Genomic DNA, 18,610 nt, shown 5'->3' with positions numbered 1-18,610 from the left:
ACACAACAACACAATAATAATAATATACAGCAGAGTCGTCATAAGTGATAAAACATTTTACTGCATGCTCATTTACGCCTATTAGTAATGGTGAGAGGCTAATTTAGGTTTAATAGGCTGTGTTACCGTCATTATAAGGCTTAAAGCATGTTTTGCGTCTCTTAACAGTATTTCTTTTGGGCCCAAAATGGCTCTTTTGATAGTAAAGGTTGCCAAGTCCATTTTTTTAAACAATTTTAAAAAGCCCTTCACAAATCCCCTGCCAGTCGTGACCGCCAGTTCACAAAGGAAAACGCAATCTGATTGGGTTCAACTAGGTCCCGTGCTGTTCGGCAGCTCTGACTCGATCGCACATGCGGCGCGTTCTAAGCAGCTCTCCTGTTTGCTTTCACTAGAGCCCAGAGAGTAAACGGTGTAAACATCCCATGCTGCCGGAGTTAGATTTTCCTGGCTGAAAGGTTTTGTGAGCTCTTTTCCTTCAGGAATAAACAAACTCCCCTAATGAGGAGATTCAGAGTAATCGCGCTCTGATTGAATTTAAGTGACGGTCCACCCAAAGTACCCCAACCCCTCCCAGCCAGGTGTTTGGGATATAGTTTTGCCTGTAGAGCCGTTAAAGTAAACATCAACTGTATACATGGACAAAAATTATAGGAACACGCTGTTATGTTGCAGAATCTGAGAAGAGTCCTCCTGCTGAGGAAATTCATGTTGTTGGTTTTAATCCAATTGTTACATTTACAGGCCTGAGTAAATTGATTTACAAGCGCATAATCTAGGCCTGTTGTACATATTACATCAGTTTATAGTTATTATTTGAATTTAATTATTCTGATTATGTTACTTGTGCCTCAATTGGTGTATAATTAAACGTCTTTAAAGTCCTGATATCTGATTAACAGACGGCGGACCGAAACATTGGGCCGTTTGGTCTTTTTCGAGGATCATTACAAACTCGCCTGTTTGCGGGATGTTGTAATGAATTGTATTTCCTGTGTGCGGCCTCACCTCAGGGTTCCAGACGGCCAAACTTCAGAGATTTGGCAACAGACCAGTCCCGGTACCAGCGTTGGCTGATGAAGAATGAGACGAAGGCCTTCTACACCCCGGTGTTTGCCGAGGACATGAGGCAGGGCACCCAGTATTTGCTCCAGGTAGGATCATGCTACTGCTGTTTATTGCCACAAGTGATTTTTTTTAAATGGATTTATTTATCCTCGTTTCTCCCAAGAAACACTTGAACTCACTAAAGCCATATGCACCGCTTTACCACTTAGTCCATACCACCTTCCAATGACCAGCTTCACATAGCATTAGCTGCTGTGGCTCTGGAGGACTTCACTGAATGAATACCACATGACTGGTTCATCATGTTCATGCGGTGTGTGTGTGTGTAAGTGCCAGGAGCCATATTCACGTTTTTTTCGTGCTTGGTTTGTCTTTGAGCGTTTCCTTTGTGGAAAGGATCCAAACCAACTCCAAACCACTTGTTGATTAGGTAGGTATAGGTGCACATGGTTAATGTGAAGTAAATTCCATCTTTGATTATTCCATAGCAGATCTGCAGGAGGCTGTGACATATCATGCTTTGCTGAAGATTGACATGTGGTTTATGGGCTCAATATGAGCTCCATTCTCCTCCTCAGCTGTCTGCAAGCAGCACAACCTTCCTGGAAGTCTTGTAGCTTGTTGATGGGTTGTTTCTCAGGTCATACAGACTGCTGATGGTCTCCAGCTGCCCTCTGGTCTTCTCTGATTTTCCTTTTTGAAATGGCATTATATGATCTTTTATCAAAGTATATAAAATGTGATTTGATTTTGATCTGCCCCGTCAGGCTGCCGGCCTCGGTCGCCTCAGGCCCAACACGCTGGTGCTCGGCTACAAGAACGACTGGAGGGACGGAGACATGATGAACGTGGAGATGTACATGAGCATGATCCAGTGAGTAATGAATGACATGTTCGACCTAATGCCACTCGATGTGAGACAGCTGCACGACCTCAGCCGCAGTGACGCACCTCACCTGGGAGATCACTACATGTGGACACACTGTGGGCATCTTAGTGGGGTTGGGAAGTTGTACATTTTGCACACACACACACTCATTCTCTCAGCTCTAGCTCAGTTATGTGAGAGCGAGGGGCCTGAGTGTTTCCCTGCTTGCCGTTTGTGGATTATGGGATTAGATGTTTCAGGTCAGGTCCACCATATTAAATCAACACTAATTTGCTGAGCAATGTGCACCGAATATCAGTGTGAAGGTCACGGCTCTCTTATTCAGCAGGGGTTATTTGTCTTCTGCTGGAAGTATTCCGTGTCTGTGTTTAGTCGCAGTGTCTCGTATATCACACTCCTTTCCTCTTGGCCGCTATAGTGGCTCATTTGTTTCTTTGCTCTGCTTCTCAGCGACGCTTTTGACTTCCAGTATGGAGCCGTTATCCTGCGACTGAAAGAGGGACTGGATGTGTCGCATATTCAAGGGCAAGGTATTGTAGACACACACACACGCACCACCCACACACACACACACACACACAATGGGAGTGTATCTGTGTTCCTAGGGCCTTATGGCATCTTTGGACGAAACATATGGTTATTAAATGAGGAATGACTTGACCTGGAACTATGCGTACCATGAGGTTTATGAATATCTGACTAATCTGCGTCATTCCGAAAAGACAAGCATGCAGTTTACCTGTAGGGGACAGATCCTCCACCTGTGCTACAGTGCTGCTGTCCAACAAAGACTTTACAGAGAAGCTGTCACATCAACGATACCAGTAGTTCTCTGGTCAGTGTCCCAGAATAGAACCCTTATACTCCTTACTACTTCCTTTCGGAGCCATTTTGGGATCTTTAGTGTCGTCACGTTTCTGTTTTCCTCAGAGCTGCTTCACGTTTTGATAACCAAAGAGGATCGCAGACACTAATGGACCTATTTTCGTGAAACTTTGGTTAATGAGTCTTGTCCAACCTGTCAAATTGGTTGAATGTTGTTATCTGTGTGACGGTGGCACTGTAAGAACCACTGCTACCTTTAAGCTTATTATTTTTCAACTGCAAGTCCTTGAATCCAAATTTCTTCCACGCAGTCATTAGAAGGAATCCACCCACATTTTTGAAAACATCACCCCACCTCACTCTTCCTGCTTGCTCTCATTAATGGGTAATTTGAATCAGGCAAGACCTCAAAGACGCCTTAGAATCTACTGGGGCTTGAACAGAGGGCCGGTGCAGTGAGGCCGACACGGGGGGATATGTGCTCCTGGTTCTTATTACCAGTGAGTGAATGTGGCTGGAGGCTAGATAGGTGTGCTCGGGGTGAGGCCCCATAAGGGTGAGCCGCAGTAATGGAGGCATTTATGACTGTCGGAGATCCCTGGGTGATCCCGTTCCACCCTTTTCTCTCCACCGCTCCCCTCTTTCACACGGCATCCTCCTCTCGTTCTATTTCTTCCCCAGATGAGTTGCTGTCCTCCCAGGAGAAGTCCTCGGGCATGAAAGATGTCATTGTATCCATTGACACCAGCAAAGACTCGGACGGGGATTCGTCCAAGCCGTCGTCCAAGGCCACCAGCGTGCACAACAGTCCAGCCACACACAAAGGTGAGATGGAGCAGATGACATCTAATCCGTTCATCTGGATTCTTTTCATTTGTTTATTTCACTTTGCAGATGGACGTTCATTTCAGGTTTTTTGACAATGACCGTCGGTAACACAAACACTCTTCCAGGTCAGAACAGAGGAAGGCTTTTTTTTCCAGAATGTAAGAAATCTGTTTCACATGGTTTTCACAGAGCCATGCTAATCCCATCAATGGCTGCCCTTATTCTGCCTTACACACACACACACACACACACACGCTGACAGGAAATCGCCTCAGTGACTTGTGTGACTTGTGTCCCACTGGGCCCAGTTTGTTAGTCTCCAGATGTCTCGGGCCAAAATGTGTATGTGTGTACATGTTTACACTCACGCCACCCACTCAACTTTGAACAACAAAGAAAGATGAGCGTTCCCATATTGTGGGAACTGTCGTACCAAACATTCCCAAGTGTAGCTTCGAGACGAACATCAGGAAAGAGGATGGATTAATTGTAACGGCGAAGAGTCCAAATAAACACATCAGCTGCTGTCGTCAGTGTTAACGGGGGGGGGAGGACGCTTGGAAAGGAAAAAGCAGTTGACCCTGAAATCTTGAAACACTTGGGAATTGTTTAGGTTACCGACTAAAAGCTCAGAGTAAGAGCCTGTACTCCACTTTCCACTGAGCAACGTTTGTCATGTTTGAGTCGTCCATTTCTCTACTATGGGAGAACAGGAGTGTGTTTGTGTGTCCCCTTTTCTCATGTGTGTTAGGTGGCCAGATTTGATTTGATTGGTTCATCCTTCTCCCTGAGTCTGATCCACAACTCCTGTGGATTTTCCTGTTAGATGACAAACCTCTCTTTTCGGTCAATGCAGTTACTCGTAGGAAAACTTTAGTTTTTCGGATTTGAGTTGATTAATGGGTTTACACCTCACACACATCCGCACTGCGATCACTAAACGGACGGTTGAAGCTGTTTTTATTTAACCTGAAACACACTGTTCTGGGTTTATTGGCAGGACTGAGAAATTTTCCAGAAATCATAAAAATCCACGCCACTGGCAAAGCTCCACCTCAGGTTTCCACGCCCGGGTGCAAGTTTGTAGTAAAGTTGTTCTAATGTAGAAACAGACTAAGCATTCAGTCCGTGTCTACACGTGAAGTTGCTCACATACTTGATCTCCTAACACTTCCCTGTAAGGTCCCTCTGAAGTCGTGTCGGTTTTCTGTACTGTTTTTGAAATTTCCTGGAAAAAAAAATTTGGTGGAACTTTTGACAGGGTGAAGGAACAAGTGTTGCTTTTTTCCCCCCAGATCTGAACCAATAGCACCCCCATGTGGCCACGCATTTGTTTTTGAAGTATAAAGTCTTGTGTGGTTGCGATGGTGATGTCACGCTCTCTCTGCAATGATGAATGACCTTTCTGATTGCAGCAGACAATGAAACAGAATCTTTTTCTCTCTCTCTCTCTCTTGTCTCCCAGATGACGACGATGACGGCAAAGCTCCAACTCAGCCCCTGTTGAAAAAAGGCATGAAGTCCAATATTATTATTATTGGGTCCCTTTTTAAATCTGCTCTGCCCTTTCTCTCTGATTCGTCTTTGTTTATGCTCCGTGTCCTGCTCCGCTCCTCTTATCCTCCCTCTCTCTCTCATCTGTTTCTATCACTTCATCTTTGAATTCCTCCTGCGCCCTGCTGTCTCTGTCTCGTGTCTGACCCTCTTTGTTCCGTGTTTCCGGCCCACAAGCTAGCTGGCTGTTGGAATAACGTCTCGTCTTCTCCTCTCTTCCCCCTCTGCTGTCAGTTAACAGTCTCCGGCTTGTAGCTCTGCAGCAGTTTTCTGAAGCTGTGTGTGATGGTGCCTTAACTTATGTGCGTGTGTGTGTGTTTGCCCGCCCGCGCGCGCGCGCGCGTGTGTGTGTGTGTGTGTGTGTGTGTGTGTGCGCCGACTCTCTTGTTTCCTCCAAACTGTCTCTAGTCTCTCTGGCTGCTGCTGCTTCTCTCTGGAGGTGACAGTTTGTCTGCAGTGTTCTTCTTTTCCAGGATGAAAACACGTGTGGTTTTAATGTTTTCAGCCCGACTCCCGAACGTCTCACTGCTTCTCTTCATGTCCGTTTGCTGCACAGTGTTTCCCCGATGAGGACATAAAAACCCCTCGAGCTAGTGCTCCTCACAGGTTCAATATTTTAGACTGACCAGAAACACACTTGGGGATAATTTGCCCCGATCCGATTGGTTTGTAAAAAGCCATTTGAACTTAAATTGTGCCTTATCCCACTTGTGTCCCAAAGACGGATATAAAAAGCAGCATCACCTAATCGGCAACATTAAATTGCTCAAAAATAAGAAGGAATATTGTTGCGTGGAAAGGGAATTTTTTTTTAAAGACCTATAAATAACTTGTGCACTGCTGTAAACGTATTCTGTTCAAGAGGCTGGGATGCAGGAAGAGAAGCTGCTAAACGTATTCACTAGTTAGAGCACTGCTGCACTATGACTCACCAACACTGCAGACGACATGCGGCGCTCCAAGCTCCTTCTTTCCTTAGAGACGAGACAGTCCAAAGTGCATCCCAACGCCCGCATTTAGGATTTGTGTACAACTTTGAATCTTCGAATCTGGACTCAACTGTGAATCGATTCTTAAGTTTGTTTTTTAAATCAAAGAAAGCACACACATTGTATCTAAATTTTAGAATGAAAATGACTGCATTAGGAAGGATTTAACCCTTAATTATCCTGAGGAGGGACTGGGTGGCTCCTTCAGCGAGCTTCTGCTTTGCATTTGTGCAAATTCTGTCTGCAGTGCTTCTTTTTTTTTTCCTCAGTGCTGACTCAGGTTATGTGTAATGCACAGCGGCAGTAAAAGTAGTGAGATGTACGACAAAATGGTAGTTGTCTGCTTGGGGAAGGGTGTGTCTGACCAATCGGAGGCATTCACCAGCAGATCCTGAACCGTCAGAGTACTTGAAGTAGGAAGTAAAATAAGTTCAGGAAGTTTAAGGTAAGTTTATTTTGAAAAGCCAATATCACATACAGCGTCTGGCCTTTACATTCTCGCATGTCAACAGATCCCAGACAGCCCAATCACTCCAAGAGAAGATAAAGCTCCCTAAACTTTAATATGTAACTTAGGGGTTCCTGCTTCTTTTGGTAAAGGAATCTTTAATGATCCCTAAACTTGCAGGCCCCAAAATAGCCACACTTCCTTAAGCGAATGTAGAGGGGAAACACTGCCTGCAACATTAACAGTGCGGACAAACCGCTTTCTTTCTCTGTCTATTGAAACTGGTTTGAATGGAGTTTTTCCTAAACGCTCGCACACAACCTAACATCAAACGACTGCTAAATCAAATCACAATGGCCGATTCCTGTTTTATCTGGCTGTGTAAATGAGTTTTCCCCTGCGTTGGTGTTTTCTTTTCTGCTCAGACAAGAAGAGCCCGACCACCCCGCTGAACGTATCTGACCAGAGGCTGCTGGAGGCCGGCCAGCAGTTCCAGAAGAAACAAGGGAAGGGCACAGTGGACGTCTGGTGGCTGTTTGATGATGGCGGTGAGGATGGGAGACAAATGCTGATGCGTAGCTCATCACTCGGTCCTTTTATATAAGATGAGCCCTATATTACAATACCTTCTCTGAGAAAAAGGCATATGGTGGTGGATAATGATGCAGAATTGTACAGCGAACTGTACAATTCTGCATCATCCTACCCCAGGAGTGTGTTGAGCACGTGTTCCATGTGTCCCCTCCAGGTCTGACCCTGCTGATCCCCTACCTGCTGACCAACAAGAAACGGTGGAAGGACTGCAAGATCCGCGTCTTCATCGGAGGCAAAATCAACAGGATCGACCACGACCGCCGAGCGTAAGTCACCGCAACGTCCTTCTTTGAGTCGAACGTTATCTGCCGTTTACACTTTAGTTAGTATAAAGTTAATATACAGTCCAATTCATTCATGCATCTATTTTTGATTCATTCATTGCGCCTCCAACCACAAATACATTAATTAAGAACATTAAACACATTTTCAGTTGTGCCTCTAAATATTAAAAAGAAGAAATGCTCTTAACTTGACTCTTTGCAGCTTAACATAACGGCATCATATGAAGTAAAAGCTGCTTGACCGTCCGTGTAAAGGTGACGGCTGCTGTAGGAAACAGCCAGCAGTCATCTTCTGTAAATTACATTTGTTGCTAATAACTAAACCAGTCAGAAAGCACTTTAAATGAGGCTCCTCTTCATCTTGTCCACGTGGTTAGTGGTCCATTAGAGCCATTAGTCTTTGATGAGAAGTGGTTATTTATGCCGGTCTCTGTCATTAGTGCCTCCACCAATCAGCTTTAGTTTCCATCTGTTAAGTCCATATTCACACGACGCACTCTCTGTCCATCCGTCCGTCTGTCTGCCTCTCTCTGTCTGTCTCTCCCTCTTTCTGTCTGTCTCTGTCCGTCTGTCTCTGTCTCCTGTTGGATATAATTAGCCCGGTGTCGGCTTTATACACAGATCAGCTTGCACACAGGACTCCGACCTGAGTGCTAACTACACACTTCCCTCTTCATTTGTTTCTCTTTACGAGGAAGCAGACTGCGATACGTGTGTGTGTGTGTGTGTGTGTGTGTGTGCCCTTCGGAGAGACACATCGCTAAAAGCACTCGGCGTGTCTGAAACGAAAGCTAAAGGAAATGAGTGTCGTAAATAGAACATTCCCTCTTCTCACAAACTCTTGACCTTTGACCTCCGGCCTTCGCAGGGGACCATCCTGTGGTCGTCGCATCTAAAACTCGCCGATGTACAAAAAGTCTCACAAGCTCTTCTCCATGTTTTCCTTTCCTTCATGAAGGATGGCAACTCTGCTGAGCAAGTTCAGGATCGATTTCTCGGACATCAACGTGCTGGGAGACATAAACACCAAGCCCAAGAAGGAGCAGTAAGTGTTCTTCCTCCTTTCCAGTGTCTGTCCGTCCCTCCAAGACTGTTACAGCCAGCCACCCGGGCTGCAGTGTAACCACATCATCTCTCTAAAAGGCCCCAAGTATACTTCAACAGAGGTTAGACCAAAACACTCGCGCACTCAATACTCTACTGAGTCATTGTCCACACTGTGAATGCGCTTCAGCTCCATTTGTGACCGGAGAACACGAATTAGCTCTTTCCTGAGAAAAACGGGGCCAGTTTGTTATAATGGAGGCAGCTCAACCCCAGAGTGGTAGCAATTTGGATAAATCTGCTATAAGTGCTTAATGAGTACGTTTTGAAATTGGACATTAGAGCGGCGGTGACTTAGATGAGCACCGATGGAGTTCTCGGAGGAAGACGCAATGGAAACATTTTGCAGTCGGCTCCACAAGCAATCCAGGCAAACAGAGAGTGTGACGCAGCACTCGGCACTGAAAGAGTGAATCAATGCTGCCCCCTTCTGGTCTGTGTGTGGAAAGAGCTTTAACCTGATGGCGCTCTAATCCCTGCTGTCCCCCAGCGTGGCTGCCTTCGAGGAGCTGATCGAGCCGTATCGGCTGAAGGAGGACGACATGGAGCAGGAAGCTGCCGAGATGTTGAAGAACAGCGAACCCTGGAGGATCACTGACAACGAGCTGGAGCTCTACCGCGCTAAGGTCAGCATGCCGCACGTCCACTCACAGTTATTGATTATGTAATGAACAGAGGAAACATGAAACCACCGCCCGGCCCACCTGGAGCCAATCAGAAGGCAGCAGAGTCCAGTTAAGAGGAACTTTTTTTAAATGCAAGATATCTAATTCATAATCTGTTTGCTTTCATTTTCAGACAAACCGTCAGATCAGACTGAACGAGCTTCTGAAGGAGCACTCAAGCACAGCCAACCTCATCGTCATGTAAGCCCACTTACTGTGTGTGTGTGTGTGTGTGTGTGTAAATGTGGAGAGGATTTGATCAGAATCCATCAAATGGAAACGCCACCTGAATCTGGATTGACTCTCCCTCTCCCTCTCCCTCTCCCTGCAGGAGCCTGCCCTTGGCCAGGAAGGGAGCCGTGTCCAGCGCTCTGTACATGTCCTGGCTGGAGGCTCTGTCCAAGGACCTGCCACCCATCCTGCTGGTCCGCGGCAACCACCAGAGCGTCCTCACCTTCTACTCCTAAAACACACACACACGTTTTTAAAGCTCACATCCACAGTCTGGGTGTGGGAGCAGACCTATACACACATACACACACACATCCCAAACCAGTCCAACTCTAAGGTGCACCCCACACACACACACACACACACACAGGGACAGCAGAAACGCAGCCATCAATGGGAGTAAAGATAGTAACATTCATAATGACTAAGGAAGTGAGAATGGGGGCGAGAAAGAAGAAGAAGAAAGGTTTGCTCACACCAATTCTATTCCATTTGTTTGGCTCTAAAGTAGCTGTGCACAATGTTCACATCCTCGTTAATATTGCTGTTCTTTGGTAAACTCTTGATGTCATACTCGTCGGGTTTAATTCAGCCAGTTTTTATATTTGTGTGACGCAGCAATAATCACCTTTTTTGTGTTTCCTTTTTTTTCCGTTGGGAGAGAAAGCCTGCGAGAATGCTAAGAAACACCTTGTGAAGCCTTTACGGATGTGCCTTCCACTTAAATCAGATGGAATAATTGATCTCTGTCCAGATTGACAATGAGGAATAATAGGTTTGTTACCTTTTTAGAGTTTTAAATGTGATTCCGTTTTGTTTTTGTTCTCGCCGGTGAGCTGTGTTCGTGCGAGCGCAGCCGTACGAATACAAACCTTTATGAACCAATCGAGTCGTTTCTCTCTTCTCCTAATCATGTTTTTAGTTTTTTTTTGGTCGTCCAGGTTTTTTTGTAGAGTCTCCCTTCTTAAAAACCTCAGATATACTGTTACGTCAACACAAACACACACTATAGCGTTTAGGTGCAGCTGAATGGCGCCTGAACTGTGTATGGGTCTTATATTTAAGATGAAATGATGATTTCCTGTTTGTTGGAAATGAAAAAGATGTGAAGCCGGTTTCTGATTGGACCCGCTAAAGTGTTTTTGCCCCCCCTCCCCCCGAAAAAACGAAATCCTTTTGCCTTAACGCTAAACCAACGATTGTCATTAGTTCCTTTTCTCGTATAAGCCATACTGGCTGGATGATTGATTGACGGTGATCCATTAACACGACGCTCCTTCAGCAAGTGTTTTGACTCGAATACGCTTTAAATGTCTTTCCATTTCAAGTGCCCCTCCCCCCCTAATCCCTCATGACTCCATTGGCTTCCTTTCACTTTGTTGCTGTAAATTGATGATGAAGACCTTTAGCTCTGGAGTAGAAGACTTTAGCGCTCACACTTGTCTGTCTGGCTTGTCTGATGGACAGCTGCTTTTCGCGTCACACAGCCTGGATGTTCAAAAAAAAAAAGCTTCGAACGGGGAAGAAGGTGGCATTAGAATGTGTCGGAAGCTGAGTAAAGATATACCTCTATGCATATATGAGCTTGTGTTGCTGTAGTTTGTGTAATAAAGCCTTTACACTCCTTCACGTGAAAAGGCTGGGCTCGCGTTTGGGGCCCGGTTAAGACGCCCGCACCCTTTTTTGCTTTCTGTATCGGCTGCACTGGATTGGTTTGAGTATGGAGCCGGTTTCAGAAGAGTGTACAGATCGTTTCATCGTTACAAACATTTATTCCCACTTATACCAGAGAATACTTGATCCTCATTGAGGGTGAGTGAGTTATATTCAGATGTTAGTGCCCAAATCAATGTTTTAAGTGAATCCTCTCAGCCAGTCTGCAGCCTCTGCGTTTAGAGAGTGACTACAGGAGAAGCAGACACTGAAGCACACAGAGGAGGAAACGTGCTGCACTGCGCCCAAGAGGCAGAGATGAGACGTAACAGCCTGTCTCCCCAAAAACCAAAAGTTCACAATCCTTAGAGAGCGGTTATGATGATGGGCACGTACTCGGTGTTTGGGATTTACAAGCTACGAGTAGCTCAGGTACTAACTCAGCTGTTGTTTCAGTAGCTTGACGGTACCGTTTAGCTTTTCCAGTAAATTGGACATTTTTGTTAGTTGGCCACTTCCTCTCAGGAGCTTGTAGCTGAATGACTTAAAATTTTGGAATAAACAAGTCTGTAGCTTCTGTTTCAAAGTAGCTTCTGTTTCAAAGTAGCTTCTGTTTCAAAGTAGTAGGACCAGACTGCAGCAAACTGACTGTGACAGAAACGTGAGACCAAATTCTCTCTCTTGACTCCACACACCGAGTCGATCATAAATTAGACTGATCACAAGTTGATGACAAGTTTCTTCTTGAAGAGGCTTCTATTCAATCAACTTTCATCCTAAAATCTGACATTAATCAAACGTGGTATTCTACCGTTTGACACAAATTCCCCACTCACATTTTCACAAGATAGCTGTCACAACGAGTCATCTTGTCAGTTCAGCAAATCAGATTTTCCTAATCCCAACTGATGGAAAACGACCTGCTCCCATATCAGGAAACGTTGGCCCTGACCCAAAGGTTGAAGGTTAAAGGTCTCCGCCTCCAGAGGGAGCGACAGCAGCATTTAGCGCCTCTGTCGTCCTCTTTAGTCAAAGAGCACATGACCCTAAAATATGAATCTCCATGACTACACCACACTGCCCCCTGCTGTTACTGAGACAGAATACTGCAGAGCTCACAGTGGATCGTTCCTGAATCCACAGTTAGTGTGTACCAAAGCTGTTCCCCCCCCTAATAACACACACATCTAACAGCTGCTGGATTTATGGGTTTAGATTAGAAACTGCCACAAACCAACGGAATGGAAACAGGGTTCTTTTTTTTAAACGTCTCCGCTTTTACCCCCCCCCCCCCCGAGAAAAACCTGCAGTTTTCCATTTTAGCTCATCCTTTCCATATATTCTATATGCAATTTTAAAAGATGAATGTGACACAATGCTTAGGTTAGATGAATGTACTGTATAGTAATGAACACTAGGAGTTGGTATTCATAGTTTGTCTTCCATTCTTATTTATGGGAAGAGTGTAGATAACAGGAGCTGAGCAGTGAAGCGTGGTGTGTGCGCGTGTGTGTGTGTGTGTCGTATCACCCAACCATGATGAGTGTGTGTGTGTAAACTTCAGCTGCAGAATGTGGAGAACACACTCGTACATGTTCTGTATGTGGCTGAGGTGTTCCATGTGTATATAAGAACACAGTATACACACACACATGCACATGCAGTGTTGTGTTACTGTCCACATGTGTGACGTAATCATGTTTGGGGGCTGAGGAGTGAAATGAAAAGATAACTGCTTGTGCTGAATTAAAAAAAGGGTGATTTGGGGTTAGGGGGGGGGATGTTAAACCTTTACATGCCACACGCTTAATGTACTTTGTGTCATTTTGGAACGTTACACACTTGCGTCCCCACCAGGGTTTAGCGTCGGCCCTCCATAGAAATCCCCCCCCCCCCGACCCTTATGCTGCACCGGAACACCTTAAGACCGCCTCTGATTCCACTCACAGATGGTGACGATCCAGGAGCATTTCATTGAGTTCTTTGGTGAAGTCCGTGATGACGTCGGCGGTGTACGAAGCCGCTCAAACACTCCACCCCCCCCTTTTTTTTGTAAGCGTCGGTTTTCTTGTCGACGCTACGAATCGTCTCCAGGGTTTTGCGGTTAACATCGAATCTAGATCCGGCCTTGAGGGTGGTATTGCACGCTATAACTGAATGAGTTTGCTTCGAGTGAAACGGTTTGAGTGAGTGGGCTGCTGTGAATCATGAACCTTTCCTTACTGTTGGAAAGAAACATCAACCACAACGACAACACGGGTTATTCTATATTTGTATAATAAGTACATATGTAAGCCTATATATATAAATATATATACACACATATAAGTGTCCAGCCTGGAGGGGTTATTTGTCCTTAATATACATTAAATGAAACAAAAAATCCTGTCAAACTTCTAAAAAAAAAACTAAATGGTGTTTGTGTTTTTTCTTCATCATCGTCTCATTGTTCGATTCAGAATCCACACGCTTCACGGCTCGTTCCATCGCGTGGCGTGCTCCATGTATAATTCTTGCCAAAGCCCTTTCGCTCCTCTTCAGCTCTTCATCCCGTTGGGTGTAAAAGCACCACGATGGACAAAAGTTGAAACGAATGTCACAACACATCTGAATCACTCACGAAAGTCAAACTGTAAATAAACTCAGTAGTCTAATGCCATAAAATAATAGAGTGGAATAATGTCAAATTTAATATAGGGAGATATATTTATTTTAGTTTAGAGTTTTTTTTCTCTGAGTGTCTTTCTTGGATATTTCAGTTTTGGTTGTTAAGTTAATTGCATGTTGATTTTTCTTTTGGTTTTATTGCTTTTGTTGATTTTAAACAGATTTAGTGTTTTTAGTTGTTTTTTTTCCTCTCTCTTTCATTTTATGCTTTTATCCTTTATCAAATCTCACTAAAGCGGTTTAGCAGTGTAGTGCTGCGTTCACACACACGTGGATGGAATGTAGCAGCCGGGTGAAGCAGTTGTGTTTTGATACTGTTATCAGTCACAGATATGCTTTTTTTCTAACATTTTAACATGTATGATTACCAATACTTTGTACTTGCAATAAATGAATGAAATCAGTCTCATTTCACTTGGTCCTTTTGTTTTTCTTGTCGCTTTTTCAGGATTGGAACAAAACAGATGGACTAAACGAGGTCACTGAGTGTTTTCTAATGACCTTTGACCCTGAAAGAATAATATTTTTCATGGCTTAATGTCCTTTTACTTCGTGGTGGCTGACGCGGCCTAATGTGAAATGGTTGAAACAATGTTGCGGTGAAATGGAATGGAAAATCAATGTTGACATGAGGTTGCTTTCATTAGCAACCTGAGCGAAAAACTTGAAAAACTGTCTTTGTGCTGTTGAGGAAAAACCAAAACTCTATCTAAAGGCCTACAAATGCCAAATATCTGAAACTCCTACAATTTATAGGAAAGCACTGTTATTGATCTAGTTTCCCTGAACAATCATTTTTTTCAAGTTTTCATTGTCTCCTAAAGCAGCAGCTCCTCCTCTTGTGGCACAACATAATGGTTTGTAAGCTCAATAGCACACAATGTTTCAAAGGGCTTTACAGATGCGTCAGGAAAATTCCCGAACCCGCCCAAAGCTCTCTAGGAAGACGAGGAAAAACTCCAAAGAACACCAAAATGTATTAGGAAAGAAGGAAGAATCCTCAGGAGACGCAATTCCAAGAGATTCCCTCTCCACAAACGGCTGGGTGGGATTGAGAGAGAGAGTGTGTGACTGACTGACTGACTCCTTGAAATGCAAAACTGCTAAAACAGAAACAAACTAATGGAGCTCACCAATAATAAATGATACAACTGAAGAGGTCAAATACTCACTAAGCTGGAAAGAAAACAAAATTTGAAAAAAAGATTGAGCTAAATGTTGCTCGAGTCAAAACTTTGCTGACTTAAGACTGACTTGAGAATTATTTGGGACTCTACTCCTTCTCCCTCTCTACCTCTCTCTCACTCCCTCTCTCTCCCTCTCCCTCCCTCTCTCCCTCTCTCTCAGGTGTTGGTTTACGCACGCATGTAAGTGATCCACGGTGTCGTGATGAATAATGACTGAGTTTGCAGGATCGTCATCGTTGTGCGTTCGTGCCTCCAGTCCGGCTGATGGAGTCTGCGCGTGAGGATGGACATCTCCGTTCTACCCAACAACAATCACCCCGGGAAGTTCCTACAGCTGGATGTGGGGATGCTTCCTGCCACCCATGGCATGTTCCAGGTTGGATCTGTCATGTCCAGTCAGATCCACTGGCAGAACAGGGTCTACGTCCAGGTACCACTTGACTTCAGCCTCAGCTCTGACAGTGTGTGTGTCTGTGGAACACCGGGGACTTCAGCTCAGTCACTCAGTTCTATTTAGCCCACGGCACTTTAAACGTTGACCGCATTGAAGTTATTACTGGGATGGACAGGGAGAGCTTCTTCTAACCTGCAGCAGGATCGGGTTGATCCAGTGTCCCGTTTCCACGCTGTGCCAGGCAGCGTTGCTATTGCGTCACCACGAGACTCATCACTTAGAGCCGGGCCTTACAAGTGGCATCTACAAGCGTTATTGTTATTAATGCAGGATGTGACCGCTCCTCTTCTGAGTGTTCAGGAGGTTCTAGATGTTTCTGCAGGTCGTCTTCTTCCCCTCTGATGTTATTGCATCCTGCACTCTAGCTGGACTCTATGCCACACAGAGCAGGCACAGACCTAATCCTTCCATTTGTACACTGTCTCCTTGTGGGCTGATTGCTCTCCTGTATTTCATGTCTTGCAGATTGTTTAGTAAATTCCCATAAACTACACGTTTGAATTCCTGTACCAATTATAGCAAAACATCTTCAACTTCTTCCTGTTGACCTTTTTATTACAGAGGGACCGAAGAGTCCTGACTGATCCCAACTCACCTCCGTCACCAGAGGGCGCTCGTGTGGGCTTTGTGGACAGATATCTGGAGAAACACATCACCCCGGTCACTTTAAAGTCCAACATTAAAAGGAACCCCTTGTTCATGGACATAAGGACTATGGACTCAGAGGACGTCGAGAAGAACAAGCCGTCCTGGACAGTCCAGGACTACGACACACAAACGATTCACGGCAATTTAGCGGACTACCTAAAGGTCAGGGGGGGCGGGGAGGGGTTTGATCAGATGTGTGTGTGTGTGTGAGAGAGAGAGAGAGAATAGTGGCATTTCACTTTAAATCTAAACTCACGTTAACATCTGTATCTAAAGACCAGCTGTTACACTCACATTTCACCACTAGATGTCAGTAATGTTTATAACAGCCCATCACAGCATCGTTCCTGTATGTGATGAGTTCTGTCCTATCAGAGACCAGCACCTTACCTCTGACATCACACACACACCAGTGGCATTGTGGGAATGAACTTTGTCTGTTTACAGGCCAAATGTCAATGTCACAATGTCAAAGCTGTTTTGTTTGGTAAATTATGAGAGGCTGTTAGTTTTAAGGGGTTAAATTAGTTCATTATGTATTTCACCACTTGCTGTTAAAGGACGATGAATTTGCTGATGTTATATGTTGGTGCAGCTGTTTCTCTGCTGGACTAAATTGTTGTGGTGTGAATTATTTAGTTTACAGAGTATGAAAACGTCAGCTGACTTTAAATATGCAGAAGGAGAAGCAACTACGATTGTGTCTACATCAGAGGTGGAGTGATTTTGTCCTGACATACCTTATATGGTGAAGCTCTAATCTTATGTCTCTCTGCAGGAGGAAGAGAAGAGTCCAAAGGATCTGGATTTCTGGCTGGAGGAGCTTTACACACCAGGATTCGACTCGTTGCTAAAGAAGAAAGAAGCGGAACAGAAAAGAAAAACACTTTGTAAAATTCTCCTGTTGGTTATTTTCTCTGTTTGCGTAGTCATCGTCATCATCGTAGTGCCTGTCGTCGTGGCAAAGCCTCGTGCGCCATAGCAAAGGTGAGAAAATCGATTTCTTACTCTGCCCTGATCAGTAATAGACAGAAATGTTCACCAAACCAGCTCAGATCTTTTCATTCAAAGTGGATCTTACACCTTGTACATCTCATCCCTGTTTATTTATTCAGCCTTCAATTCATACCTGCATGCATTATAGACATTTACACATTTAATCATTATTCACTTTTATACAGGTAACCATTGATCACTGTGTGTTTATTCCATAATGGTGTCAGTTTGTTTTGTTCTTCTTCCTCATTGTGGCCAAACATCAATGACTGCAGGTGTAAATGAACTCTTTCTTCTTTTCTATTTGCATTTTACATTAAAAATGAAACTCATACACACTTTCATTTATTCTTCCATTGAATGTAGTAATACTTACAATGAATAACTCTGAGCTCAGATTGGGTTTTTAACATAAAATGATGTCATGATTATCCTATGAATTTTTCCAAATCAATCCGATTTTAAACATGTAAATATCTGCACAATTGTGAAACTACATTGAATTTTCCCAGTGTGGAAGAGAAGTGTCATCAAAATTATTATTGTTATTATTATTATTATTATTATTATTATTATTTGTATAGTAGTAGTATTTCTTTAACATTTAACAGTAGATCTTGTAATGATGTAATGTTTGTAATGTGTGTTCATGGAATTATGTCGTGATGTTGTTGCATCTATTTTTATAATCGAGGTTATTTACCCTTTAATACCCATTAGGTCATTTTTTTAGCAAAGAGAAGAGTACAAATGCAGCCTGTGGGTGGCGCTATGGCAAAGGGCGTGCAGGTCACTACGATCAGGAGGGTTCTTCCTGTTGGCGGAGGGATGCTGTTCACAGACTGACAGATGGAGGAGCTGGCAGAGAGAGAGAGAGACGGAGAGAGGGAGGAGGAGGAGGAGGAGGGTGGGAGTGGGTTGTGGTTGTAGATGGTGCAGCGAGGTTGCGCATCGTTTCAAAACGATGTGAGGAAGAAGCAGGAAAAAAAAAGCTCCGGGATTCAGTGCCCAAGCAGGCGGAGAATCGGGCGGTTCGTGATCTGATGCGGTTCCCGGTGAAGCAGATCCGCTGAGAAATGGAGCGGCGGCGCAGGCTGGGAGTGCGGGATGATGCGGTAAGGATGGAGCCCTGCGTGGCTTTAGCTTGCTGATGTGCACACTCTGCAGGGACGCACACACACACGCATACGCACTCGCATGATGTTTCTGACTTCCTTCTTCGCGTCGCTTCGTGTCTTCACACTCGTTCCCCCCCACATCACGTCGTTGCATGGCGGCAGGAACAGCGTGTCCACCCTCAGCTCGGGTCAATGCAGCGTCCTCAGCTCATGTTCCCTCACAGCTGCAGCCTGATTCAGATGCAAGCTTTACAGGCTTAAAGGTGGGTGCGTGTACGTGTGTGTGTGCGTGTGTCCGTGTGCGTGTGTGTGTCTGTGTGCATGCGTGCGTGCGTGTGTGTGCGTGCATAGAGCTGCAGGTGCTCTCTGCATTTCACTCATCTCCCCGCTGGCTGATGTTGAAGTAAT

General features: G+C 44.7%; 2 protein-coding genes across 2 annotated transcripts in view; both read left to right on the top strand.

The window, feature by feature from the left end:
• The window catches only part of slc12a2 (solute carrier family 12 member 2), a 42,252-nt gene extending 28,049 nt beyond the window's left edge, over positions 1-14,203 (top strand). The window contains exons 17-27 of the mRNA XM_076164335.1: positions 1,014-1,154; positions 1,836-1,942; positions 2,408-2,487; positions 3,464-3,607; positions 5,076-5,123; positions 7,027-7,149; positions 7,350-7,461; positions 8,438-8,524; positions 9,074-9,209; positions 9,382-9,449; positions 9,580-14,203. Of these exons, the coding sequence (XP_076020450.1) occupies positions 1,014-1,154; positions 1,836-1,942; positions 2,408-2,487; positions 3,464-3,607; positions 5,076-5,123; positions 7,027-7,149; positions 7,350-7,461; positions 8,438-8,524; positions 9,074-9,209; positions 9,382-9,449; positions 9,580-9,715 (1,182 nt within the window). The 3' untranslated portion in view covers positions 9,716-14,203. The remainder of the gene's footprint in view (positions 1-1,013; positions 1,155-1,835; positions 1,943-2,407; positions 2,488-3,463; positions 3,608-5,075; positions 5,124-7,026; positions 7,150-7,349; positions 7,462-8,437; positions 8,525-9,073; positions 9,210-9,381; positions 9,450-9,579) is intronic.
• Positions 14,204-15,269: 1,066 nt separating this feature from the next.
• Positions 15,270-17,070, top strand: minar2 (membrane integral NOTCH2 associated receptor 2). Its single transcript, XM_076163643.1, has 3 exons — positions 15,270-15,416; positions 16,050-16,250; positions 16,876-17,070. The coding sequence occupies exons 1-3, from the start codon at positions 15,270-15,272 to the stop codon at positions 17,068-17,070; spliced, it is 543 nt and encodes a 180-aa protein (XP_076019758.1).
• The last annotated feature ends 1,540 nt before the right edge of the window (positions 17,071-18,610 follow it).

This window comes from Genypterus blacodes, unplaced genomic scaffold (genome assembly GCF_046128005.1).
Source record: "Genypterus blacodes isolate CSIRO-AG114 ecotype Tasmania unplaced genomic scaffold, CSIRO-AGI_Gbla_v1 ptg000133l_1, whole genome shotgun sequence".
Lineage (NCBI taxonomy): Eukaryota > Metazoa > Chordata > Actinopteri > Ophidiiformes > Ophidiidae > Genypterus > Genypterus blacodes.
This window is presented reverse-complemented; position numbering and strand designations above follow the sequence as displayed.